Source organism: Taeniopygia guttata, chromosome 12, assembly GCF_048771995.1.
Source record: "Taeniopygia guttata chromosome 12, bTaeGut7.mat, whole genome shotgun sequence".
Taxonomy (NCBI): domain Eukaryota; kingdom Metazoa; phylum Chordata; class Aves; order Passeriformes; family Estrildidae; genus Taeniopygia; species Taeniopygia guttata.
In genome coordinates, this window is record NC_133037.1 from 10,772,500 (window position 1) to 10,785,502 (window position 13,003).

The following is a 13,003-nucleotide window of genomic DNA, read 5'->3' on the forward strand; positions in this document are numbered from 1 at the left end:
GGGAACTGCAGCCCTATACACATACAGCAGCTGCACCTTACAGGTGTCTGACTTCCCTCGTACATATCTGAGACAAAAAGGAATTAAACCAGCACCATCCAACTACAAACACATCTGTAGAATGCAATGACATTATGGGTTGAGTTCCAAAGGAGCTGGATTTTCATCAGCTATCTCCCTTCACCCTCAGCCTAGCTCAAGGCTGTTGGCACTAACTAATCTTTAGAAAAGTTCATCTTCTGGACACCTGATCACACTGCTCCTGATGTGCCACTGAGGGTTTTTACTATGATTTCTCATGAGAGAGAAGGAAAATGGTGGAAAAGTGATGAGGCTTGTATATACAACTAGCAGAAGCCTTGTATGCTTTGACCTTTCTCCTAAAGTGGGTGAAAGTTTTAAGCATATGTCACCACCAAATGAGGTAGACAGTTGGCCTCTGTCTAAAAATATGCCACAACTGCTACAACTATTATCAAAACAGGTGTAAGAGGCTCATTTACAGCAGCTAGGAAAAAGGCAGGAGAGAAAGGCTGGGCTGGGAAGTTACATCACAATATCTGCAGATGGAAGTATAGAAGACAAGCTCTGACAATACTTTGGAAATAAATACATGCAGGACATACAGAATATGAAAGACTAAATCAATAAAACACACTCATCTGTTTAAAGGAGGAGGAAAGAAGAAAGGATGACAGGTTGGAAAAAGTAAAATATGGATTTAGAAATAAAATTCATTAGCAGTGCCTCCCCCAACACAGAGAGGAAAGAAACCTTTGCCTTGTCACTGTGCAAGGGGCAGGAAGGCTGCACACACATGAAATCCATGATTTCAGAACTTCCTCTCCCCCTTCCATGGAAAGATTTAAATCAGGTCTTTGTCTAGAAAAGAAGGCAGAGGTTTTCTTAAAATGAAACAAAGGGCATCCTTCTCTCTACTATCCCTTGAGGTAAGACAAAATGAGCACGATCTTGCTGCATTTTGACACCGAGAGTTACCAAATCCTTTCTATCACTGCATATTCCCTTTACTTTATTTAATAAATGAAATCTCATCAACTTATCCTTCTTCTATTATCACTGCTGACATCAATCTGATAATATTGGCTTGGCGTGGAATCGTGCCATTATATGTCCTCTTGATATTTAATTTAAGAGAAACGTCTGCAGTGGGGTGAATATGTGAAGCAAGCTTTTTATTACTGGCAGCAGTAAGGACGCTGGGAGTGAATTAGACATTCATCTTAGTCAGGGCCAATCTAGTGGCTCAGAAGAGGTTTTCTTCTTAACCCTCTCCTAACTGTTCAATAGCAGCAGGTAACAGCTGCTTCAGTCAATAACTGCATTCATTTGTCTCGGCAAATTCATTCCTACATGGATATAAACCCCATGAAGAAGTACAAAGTGTCTGGGAGGTTAAAGCAAGGTACATTGAGAATTTCTATCATAAGCACTGCACTAGAAGGAGAAGTGCCAGTCTCAATGGCCATCAATTAATCAAGAAGCAACAGTTTCCAAAGACAAACACCCAAACTCACTGCAAAAAGCAATTAAGGCCATATCATCAGGATACAGACCCAGAGACAGAAGGTTTCAAATGCAGCATTATGGCTACTACTTAGGTGCTGCTGACAGGCTCCCTTTTTGAAAGAATTATAGACTCAGTATTGGAAAGCAAGGGAAAGCTGGAAGAGGTCTATGTATTTGCTGGTCCTTCCACCCAGCTGAAGATCTGAGTACCCAAGCAGAGATACAATTTCAGTGCTTTAGGAACTGGCAGCTCTTTAGTCTAGTGCAAAATCAGTAACTCCACAGTGAGTAACACACCATCACTTGGCTTTACTGGGAGGAACAGCAATTCCAGATGGAGTTAAGAGCAAGATCTTCTTTTTACATTTTACTCTGGGAAACCATTCAAGCTGAACAGAAAAAATTAAGACACAGGTTGATGGTTTCTAAACCAGACACTTTGATACCTCTGCTCAGAAACTGATAAACAAAGATCCCTCATATAAGCCAACTTAAAAGTAGCTGGCTCCAGCACACAGCTGCAAGCAGTAACCTAAATGGGCCAGCACGCTGGAATTTCATGTGGGCTACAGAATCCAGTGACTGGATTAGCTGCTTTCTGCTGCATTATTTGACTAAGACCAGTGTCTGAAGTAACTTGAGCAAACCACATCAGTCACCACCAGTCACTACAGCAGAGACAGCCCCAGACACCAGCAATGAGATGCATGGGCAGCACTGCCAGTAAATCCTTGGGCACACAGCAGCAGTTTCTGCATGTTGGGAAGGAATCAGACACGTTGTATAGCTGCTTAGTATGTTTATATATCCAGGGTCCATTACACACGTTTCAGACTAAGCTCAGTGATGCTTTGGTCACATAAATGTGGTGTGCTGCCAGGCTGCACTGTACATACATAAAACCCAATAGGTGGTTAACTGACCTGTAAAACTGCATCCTCCCTTGGGTAGCAGTTGGCTCTGATGGTTTCTCTAACATGTCAGAAAAAAATTACTTCAGACAGATGCAATACACAGCACACAGAAAGGTTTCATTCTCTCTCATTATTGCATCCTTGACATTTACAGCAGAAAATTAAACACAGTTGAAGCATTTCATTCACATATAACAAACTCATCAGCACAGAACAAACAGCCAGGAAAGCTAACTTTCAGCATAGGATGCTGCACTATCACAAAGCACTGTGCCCTCACTACAAGCTATGGGATTCCCTGATCCTGCACATCAGCTTGGTAACGTGGTTTGAATGGAAGAGGTGAGAGTTGTGTTACAGCTGAGTGGCAAGGGAAATAAGAGATGGAAGAAGCTTAATAGATTATCCAAATGTCTACTAAAAAATCAGTAATGTTTAAGCTACATAACCTAGCACAGTGTAAACAAACTGCATGTCTCATGAGGCTATACTAATATGATCAGGATGGAAGTATATCTGATCAGCCTCAAGTATTCAAAGCACTGCTCATCAGGCTTTGCCACTGATCCAGGTGGAATAGAAATCTGGCAGAGGTAACACACAGTTTAGAGCAAGAGGGGACAGACTAAAAGAAAAGGTGAAACCTCATGACAATTTTCAGAAGAATAGGGGTGTTACCCCTCAATTTCAGCTGAAGCAGCTGTATTCCTGTCTAAATCCTTCTCACATGTCTTGTCACTCTGTCAGCAGCACACTCCTGCACACCTGCAGTATTTCCCCTCTCTCTTTCTCCCCTTGACAGCCGCATTTTAATAACAGGTCACCCAATTCTGTTTATCCATACATTGTTCATGAAGTGCCAAATGAATGAATATTTTAAAGTACTGTAAGTTTCTAGGTGACTCTGTGATCCTACAAAATTTGTCACTCAAGTACTTCCCAATCTCAGTTCCTGTTTTGACAGCTTATTTGAAACTGCCACGCAATTCTCCACTGGAGTTCATGCACTCAGCGCACCCTTGTTCTTCCCAGGACAGATACCTCCTTTCCTTCCAATCACAGATATGCAGAAGCTGTTCTGAAATCATCTTCTGTGTAAGCAATTAGATTCTATCACTGAGAACAAAAGTTACCACAGAAGTCCAAGTCTCAAGTGTCAGCCACTTGCTGTGACACTGTATTGCATTCAGTAGAAACAGCCTGCCCCAACCACATTTCATTCACCAAACAAAACAATAAAAACAAAAAAACCCAAACTCTAGAACATACAGATGGAGGTCGAAAGTGACTAAAATCTAGCAGTTTTCTGTATCAACCTCTAATTTTGGAAATCAACAACAACAACTTAATTTCCATAATGAAATTGATGCAAAGAGATTGTGTGACCCATGCAATGCTCGTTGCAGCTCTCCATCTGACTTACTCCAGTGTGCACAAACTCCCCTGTCCTCCGACATGGTTTATCCTCACACACAAGTGGTCATTTCTCATTTGATCAATGGGTCATCCTGAAATACTTTCACTTATACTTCACTGTGTTATGCCAAGTGCAGTTTTAACCAAATTTAACTGGCTTCCCTAGATCCCATAAGCTGTGGACAGTGGGTTGTGGTGGTGGGCTGTAGGTCTCTGGGGGAGCAAAAGGGTAGCAATAAGCAAAAAACTGAACTAAAACATATAAAATAATATTATCCTTATCCTACTGAACCTGCAAATGCAATAACTAATCACCCCTATTAGCATTATGCATGGCAGATGGCAAGTGGTTTAGAATAATGAGAGACTTTTCCACACAAGTGGATAATTCCAATGGACATTTGGATGTAAATTCTTTACTGATTATGATGGTAGAATACTGAGCTATGAGAAACTGCCAGTTTGGAAGATGAAAGGAAAACTACTGCCTCTTCCTTCACTTGCCAAGAGATACAGAAGTTTACAGAACTGGATCTCCTGCCCACAAAGCCATGCACCATTTTTTCCCAAAGATGCCAAGCTACTAAAAGTTGACTAGCAAAGATGAAGAGCCTAAAGTTAGCAGCAAAACAGTCTCTGGAAGCCAAGCAGGAATGAGTCAGAATCTTGTTGCTGGAAGGAGTTCTCTGAATCAGAAAGGAAGCTGGCTCAGCTCCCACAAGGCAGAAAAGCAATATAGCAAGCAATAACTGAATCTGAAAACAACACACAGCCCAACAAGTGACCCAAATAGGGATTTTCTTTCTTCAGATAAAAAATCATCTAAAAACTGTTTAAGATCTCAGGTCAGGAAGGGAAGGCATGCAGTCTGTAGAAGATACACAGCACAAGAATATCTACAAGAATATCTGGGTTGTGACAGTGCTATAATGTCTGGGAACTGTTGGTCTATTAAATACCTTCCCCAAAAGTTTTTTAAAGAAGGTAACAGAAGATGTGATATGCTGATTTCATATAACCACAAGACATGAGGGGCAGCAGGTTCAGTAAATGCCTCCTATGTGAGATGATCTTATAATAATGTCACACTGTAAATTAAATGTTCTTTTTTTAAAAGAAAACCCTGAGTACCCATTTGAACAGAAGTTACTTTTCCAAAATGCTACTGAGTACTGCACTAGGCTCCTATAGTTTACTTCATGCTACACAAAGGGATGGACAAAAATATGAGTCCATTAGTATATTCTGCACTGACAGAGTGGCATGTCCTGCTAAAGATGCCAAAATAAATTTAGAGAGGAGATTGAAGCTGCCGGTGTTAAAGTTCAGGTGGGATTTGAAGTTAAACATCCACCTTATTAAAAAAATTCCCTTGCTTCTGCCCACATTCTCTAAACTTCAAAACCACAGTGCCCCCTTTTACCAAGCTGTGCAATTCTCAACACTGACTCAGCAAAGATCCTCATTAAGGGGATCCTTATCCCTCAGAGAACATCAATAATGGTGTTTTCAAAGCAAGCACACACAAAAAGTCTTACAAGTCTGGTTTTGGGGGGAAGTTGGGAGGGTTTGTTTGGTTGATTTTGTTTTCAAGTAAATATTGTAAACTCAAGAAATTTGAGTTTCAAATCTGTCCTCGGAAAATAGAAAAAAACTTTCTAGAAAACAATTTAGATAACATGGTTCTAAGTCTGGAGAACAGCACATGAAGCATCTCAGGTGAAGTGAGCCTGTGCCTCCTGATGCTGCTCCAGTGTGCTGCTGGTGGTCCTTGCAGTCAGCACAATAATGACCAGCTCTCTCCAAGGAAACAATAATCATCCCTGAACAAATACTCTTGCCTTCCAAATGCCAGTTTTTTTTATCAAATTAGTTTGAATTATAGTTGGTATGGTATGTATATGTCCCAGACATGTAAACAGGAGACACTGCCAGGACTAATAAGAAAAATGCAAGTATAGAAAGAACCAAACCCCGCAGAGTTCTCTTACAATAGACTGACTATCCCGTAGCCTAGAAACCCATTTTATCAGAGTAACTTCATGAATTATCTAAATCACACAAATAAATAACAAAATAAGTTATTGAAGCCAAATTTGATGGCAGAGACAGTTTTTCTCTTCTATAAGGGAGAAAAGGACTTCAATCTTATCAGCTCAGCACTAAACATCAACTTCCTCTGTGCAGATGCATCACCATGACGGCAAAGTGTCCACAGCAGTCCTGCACAATCCTTATTTCCTCAGAAGACAAAAATATAGAAGCTCTGATCTAAATAACAAACTGTTTCCTGAAATTTCCCCTGCTGGTACTTGACTTTGGTGTCTTCTACCATCCCTCCAAGACTTCAGGAGGAGACTGACTCAACAGCAAGGACACAGAGTGTATAATCCAGAATCAGGAATACAATTACTGTTCAAAATAGCAACATTGCCCTTGAAATCAGTTGCAACTGAATTAATGACCAGATTGTTAGAGTGTTACCTCAACTTTGCCTCAGGCTGCTAATTAGCAAACAAGTCATTAATTCAGTGGTAACAAGTGGTTTCTCAGGCATTATTGCTTCTGACATCTTTAATTCACCACTCTTTATGGAAAGCTTCCCCAGACAACTTTAACCTCAGTCCTTTACAGATCAGCCCCATGCTATTACCACCAGCACACTACACCATACACACATTGAAGACAGAGGCAGAAAAACACAGCAGGAATAGGCTAAGCTGGGTCATTAATTAATATTCATGACACCTTTCCCAACTCAAGCCAAGGCGAGGGGAAGGCCAAAGGTATAAAAAGTTCTGGCTTTTGGTGTGGATCTGCCATTATTTGTAAATACATAATAAGATACTATGGAACCTGGAGAAACATTGCTTTCACTATGGTACACGTTGGAATATGCAATTCCCAATGTGAGGGCAGAGATCTGCTTTTATTTTCACTGCATTCTCCACAATAAAGAGCTGTGAACTGAAATATTTCATGTCCTCTGATGCACAAAGTATGACTGAGGTTTGTTTTAACAGCTGCACAAATATCCATGCTTTTGAAAACAATCTGGATTTGGCCTGCCAACAAACCCTGATCTAAGGGCTTTATAAAGGCAACATTACTACAAAAAACAAGTGCTTTTCAAGTAAAAATCAATAGCAACAGAAACATCCCTAAAAGACTACATGGAGTTTTTGGCACCTCTTCCTTTGCTATTCGAGTCCTTGCTCAAGATCTTATTTTATAAATGCCCAAGTTCTGCCAAGGTAGCGGTGAAGAAATGCTCCTGCAATTTTGAAGAGACACCAGTTTTTCAGCACTAACAGAACTGCAATCTCAGTTCACTGGACTCATCTCTCATCACGCATGAGAGGAAACACAATACTGTGAACATTAGATTGAATGTTACTCATTTTACTAACTGGGCAAAACAAAAATCTTATTTAGAAGCAGCATCTTAGTAATCCTCAAGAACTGAACTTCAGAAAGAACATTCAACAGCTTGGATAAAGCACACAATCTAATAAATTTTCAAGATTTAAAATTTGTTTCAAAAAAAGAATAATCTGGCCCAATTGGAAAATTTATGCAAATCCACTGCACATATTCAACTTCTGTTTTCACATACCATATTCCTAAAGCAGTAGGGGAATATACGTTGCAAGGAAATCAATGCACTGGTACAAGCAGTTAACAATAGACCTTCCAGAATTCATAAGGAAAATGTTTACATGCTAAGGTAATGAGTGAAAAACTGTGTGAAGCAGAACTGAAAGCGATCAGAAACGTTTTCTTTCAGTAAAATGCACAACAGGTAAAATGACACAGTCAAAATTCACCCATATACTTTTACCCTCTTCTGAATTAAACTTGAGGAAACTCATGCATTATAATCTCTTAGAGAATATTTTAATTTCATACTAAAAGAAGCTTTATAAAAGTGAGAAACAGAAAAGCTTTGACTAATAACCCATCTCTTTATTTGAAGATTATGAAACAGACTCAGTGCAGACAGAAGAAGGAACAACTAGCACAAACCAAGCACCAAGGGAAGAACAGGACTGGGACGAAGTTAAATAATTTTGGTGAAGATATCATCACTGCAGGGCACAAAAGGTCTATGCTGAAGTAAGGCTATGGATGAGCTTTCAGTAACAGTCAATCTCTTACTCCTGAGTACTCGTAAATTTCTATTGGAGAGGCTCTTAATTTCAACACTAAATTAATCATTTATCTAATCCAATGATAGGAGAAATCCCAGAGCAATTTTATTTGAAAACTATGATGTCTTTACCCTTCTCCTTTGGCTTCACAACTGTCCATATAATAACTCTTTCAGACCTTGTCTCCTGGGTACAGTCCTCTGTTGAAATACCCAAGGCCTCACAGCAGACTTCAAGATTAACTCAAGTATCACCACATAATTGTTTCATAAGCTTTCCATATCTACACAAAGAAACAAAAAAAACATAGTTTCTCTAGGTTGCACTGAATCTTGCCATTCTGAGGGGCCATCAGCCTCATAAAATCTTGTGTAATTCAATAAAACCTTCATTTCCATGAGTACCAACATTCTCTGTTGCCAGCAAGACAATGCATCTATGAACGTTCTTCCCCTACTCTCACTGAGTCAGAGTGGTTTTCTACTCCACATTCAGCCAGGAGGATACTTACTACTTGCTAGTTTCTCTAATGTAATCACCTTAAATACTCATGTCCATTAAGTTTAAAGATCTTAGGACCATTAAATGAAACTCTCACATAGTAAGTCCTAAATGGAGTAAATCCCTTTGGCAGCTTCTCCATCGGAAAGCTGCCTTGGATTCACAGCTGATCTCCAGGATAAGATCAACTGACATTCTTTATGCACTCCTTGATAACAGCACAAAGCATATGCAGTCCCCTCAGCACAACATGCAAAGCAATAGAGTCATCAGTAAGCAGCTTCAGAAACAGTTCTGAAAACTATAGGGAGATCTCAGAGGGAAACTCAGCTTCAGACAATTTTATCTTTTAACAGCTTCCTAATCCCCTCACCCAACTCCTGCAGCTTTACCTTTTAGAGTCACACCCCCACCCAGGCCAATCCTTGCATCCAAAAGTAACAACTACAAAAATAAATAAATATTTTAAAAAGTGTAAGACCACCTTCACAAAATAAAATAAATTACAAAAACCAACCAAACAAACAAAAACCCAAACCAGCATATTGAGGATAAATCTAGAGTGCTGCACTAAACCATAACCTCCTTACTGATGTTTTTTTCCTTCCCTTTAACAGATTCAGGGACTGTAATAACATTTAATCCTCAGAAGCTAATCTAAATGTAACACTCAAAAGAAGACAAAGACAACGCAACAGAAAGAAAATTTGGCCAGTGCCTTTTGGGAGTGCTGCTTTATCCCTGGAGCGAGTGCATTAATACAGCTTGGAATGAAATGCCATTTTATTCTCTGTAGCAGGGAGGGGATTAGCAAGTTGTCTTCTCTAAACCCAGTCTGAGTCATGGCTCTGTGAACACTGAGAAAAGGATGTGGAATGAAGGGAAGGGTGGGGAGCACTGGCTTTTTATTTACACGCTGCTTCCTTTGTGGGTGGTTACTGATGTGCACAGTTTGCTAAACAGGGAAAGAAGGCAGGGGAAGTTCTAGGTCCCCTGACTTTAATTCTGTTGGTTAACAAAAGAGAAAAATAATAATGTACCAATTATAACAACATAGTTGAGACAATATGTCCATGGCAACTATCCAATTCACCACAGCATGGAAGCAACAAGGGCAAGTTGCTTAAGGTGCTGAAAGCTGTGCTCAGTGGTATCGTTGCTAGGATCTTTTTCCTGGGAGGAAATAAAATGGGTTTGACAGAGTGCAGAACAAAGGAGGAGGAGACCCTCTGATAGGAGTTATGTGGAGACGAGAGCAGGCTGGCTTCAGGTGAAGAGATGAGGAACAAAGTCCATTGCACAAGTCAGGCCATGCAGGCATCAAGCCTTGAAGTGGAAACCAAGAGCTAATGGCTGTGTCAGTGATTTAATATGAAGCTCAGCACTAAGTACTTCACTTCTGTTTTTATACAAAGGGAGATAGGAAGGTTTACTTGCCTACCTCGCAGGCATGCTGTGAAGGGCCACTGGTGGAAAGGTGTACAATATTTCTAAATCCTGCAATGCTTCCCAATCACTAAGGAGTGGAAACAGTCCGTGGAACACTTGACCAATTTGCAGAGCTGTAAGTGTTGATAAAAGAATTACAAAAGTCATTAAATGCCGAGAAAACTCTGGGGTTTTGTTTCTTCTCTTTGCTTCAACACAGATTCTGAAAAACACAGTGGAAAGAACCGCAGTCCTATTTCCCTTTTCCTCCATCAGCTCTGATGATACACAGTAGCAGAGAACAAACACAGGGTAGACTGGTCTGACAAGGCGCAAGTGCCAGGGGCAGGTCTCCACAGTGCAACAGGGACACCAGAAGCTTGGGAAGAGACACTATGGTGAAGGAAATGCACTCTCTGCAGCTGGAGAAAGTGCCACTCCTGGTCTCCTTTCCTTAAGGAGATATCATGGTCCAGCATCAGAAACAGGCAGACCTGTACCTCATTCATCCTTTGGCTAATATTCCATTTCACATAATTTTGCAGGAGTGTCAGTTTATTCCTGCAAATCAAAGAATTAGATCTGCATGAATCAGTCTAACCTACCTTAGCACCAACTGTGCTTGTGTGTCTAATTGTGTGTCTAATACAAAAGAGCAAAACAGGATAAGCAAACTATTCCTTCCAGGGAAGTCACAGGATCTGGTAGGGTATTACAATAAACAGGCTGTAGAAAGACTTGAATGTAGGATGCCTAACAAGAGAACCACACAACACACAGACTTCAAGTCCTACCAATTGAGAATGGATGCCAGTGTAGGAAGGAACCTTCCCCTGACCCTGTCCCAGCCTATCATGACCCAGGTGTGAGGCACAAGAACACTTCAGGAGTGTTTCCACAGTGTGTTGTAGACAAAGCAACAATCTGAAAAGGGTCACTGCATGCTGATGGAAGTGACACACTGCAGGCTGATGGGGGAAAGCAAAGATTCTTGTTGCATGTACAATTATCAAAGGGCATTATCAGTCCCAGATCATGAACTCCAAAGCTCAGCTCACTGCAATCCTGGCAAATGCTGGCAATTTCTGCTGTAAAGAACTAGAATGCATGATATTCAACTTCACCTTCAGTTTCACTCATGCCACTCATCTTGTCCCTTTTCACGACACCCCCAGCCATGTTATTTTTTCACACAAAATTCACATTAGGGCAGGTGTCTCTTTTTGCTACAAAGAAGACAGCCCAAGGAATCTGTAGGAATAAGGTAGTTACAGTCTGTACTAGTAAGTGAAGAACACAGTCCCAGGTCCCAATCACTTCCTTTACCAAGTCAGCAAGGATAAATCACCACTACACAAGTTCACAACAACTGATCACACATTTGCAGAAACAAATCCAAAAAAAAGATTCCATTGATCAAAGGCTATATGAAAGTTATGTCCTATGAATGTTTAAAATTTTATTTTAAAAGAGAATTTAAAATTCTGCTATGGAAAACAGGATGGAAATGCAAGCAATGTGTTAGCTGCTTTGTTTTGGCTTCTTTAGCAACTTATTGCTTGACTGTCCAAACAAAAATGTGAAATTACAACAGGTTATGTGACACTTTGGCAGTTAAACATAATTTTAAATAAAGACAGCACAATATACTGCACACCCCACTAATATATTCATCACTACTATATTATCTATTTATGCAATTAAGTATTGTACAGTCTGGATTGGACCCAACTGGACTACATATGCTGCTACTCCAGTTTATTGCATGTTGGCCAACTGTTTACCCAACTGAGATTCGAGTGCTGCTCTTGACAGCGTAATTGCTTTAGCCTCATTAATATTAAAGAATTATAGAAAATATTTTTTCTCGGGCAGCTGTTAGTGCATGTGGAACAATAACTTATATAACACTACTGGCAAATACAAATATAATTTAAACACTATATATGCGTATGGTAAAAAGGCAACATTAAAGGTCCACTTATTGTGCTAAGGCAAATAAAAAAAGACCAGAAAAATCATTGCACCCATTCTAAGAAAGCATTCATGAAAATTACAACTCTAATTTGAAACTAACAGGCGTGAGATTTAGACTGTTTACCTTTTCTTTCCCTGGACAATGAAAACTTTAGAAGTGGTGCCATTCTTCCTACCCCCATGCACCAGCCCAATGCTGCAGTGTGTAGGTTAAGTACAGTGGGTCTAAATTGGAACAGATTAAGCATGTTCCATTGCTATTTTGAAAACCCTAGTAAATATTCCTATTTAATATTCATTTTAAAAGTCCCTCTCTTCTCCCCCATCCTTCCTTGCAAAACCTATCAACTTTATACTAAATTCTGTCAAGCTTGACACAGAAAGAGAAGATGCCACCTCAGCACCCCCTCAGCCCCCTCAGTACTTGACATTAAATACCTTCACAATCTGTTTACAGGAACATCCAGAAGCTACACAAAAAATGTTATGGAATGCAACTGGAACTGCTGAAAAGAACAAAAATGGCTCCTCACTTTATCCGTTCCTCTGCCTTGGTGGCTGCCTCCTGATACTGCTCAGATGTCATCTTGTAGATCTCTGCATTCTGAAACAAAGAATAGAATGCTCAGCTCTAAAAATTAAAGGCATATCAGATCTTATCTTGTCACAAAGTCATCTTCTATAATTAATAACAATTTCCAACAACAAAAAGAATATTCAGTTCAAAGAACGCCAGAAATACTTAAGAGTCGATTTTATTTTCAACAAAATGCATCAAGGCCACAACACAGCCTTCATTTCAAGGTTCATTTTTGTGAAATGAAAAAGGGGAAAAGGTCACTACCAACCAACCATGAGCTTTGGTTATTCCATGTAACCACAAAAACAAGGTGTTTCCAGCACAGAGCTATTTTGAGTTGGGTCATGTTTTGTTCTCTTCTTTCATTAATTGCTGTGAAGGATCGTGTAAGTTACTGACATGCAAGTATCAAAATTGGCTGCTAGCACTGGAAAATCCATTTTACATTTCAGTGCTTCTACTTATGTTACTTATTCTTTAAAAGAAAATTATGCAGCCTGTTTCCC

The 13,003-nt window shown here is 39.9% G+C and overlaps 1 protein-coding gene across 4 annotated transcripts in view; it reads right to left on the reverse strand.

The window, feature by feature from the left end:
- The window catches only part of CHCHD6 (coiled-coil-helix-coiled-coil-helix domain containing 6), a 109,330-nt gene that overhangs the window by 39,562 nt on the left and 56,765 nt on the right, over positions 1 to 13,003 (reverse strand). For 3 of the 4 annotated variants that reach the window (XM_041718645.2, XM_030282730.4, NM_001245328.1), the window contains 1 exon segment: positions 12,451 to 12,521. In XM_041718645.2, coding sequence (XP_041574579.1) covers positions 12,451 to 12,521 — 71 coding nt within the window. 4 annotated transcript variants of the gene reach the window in all.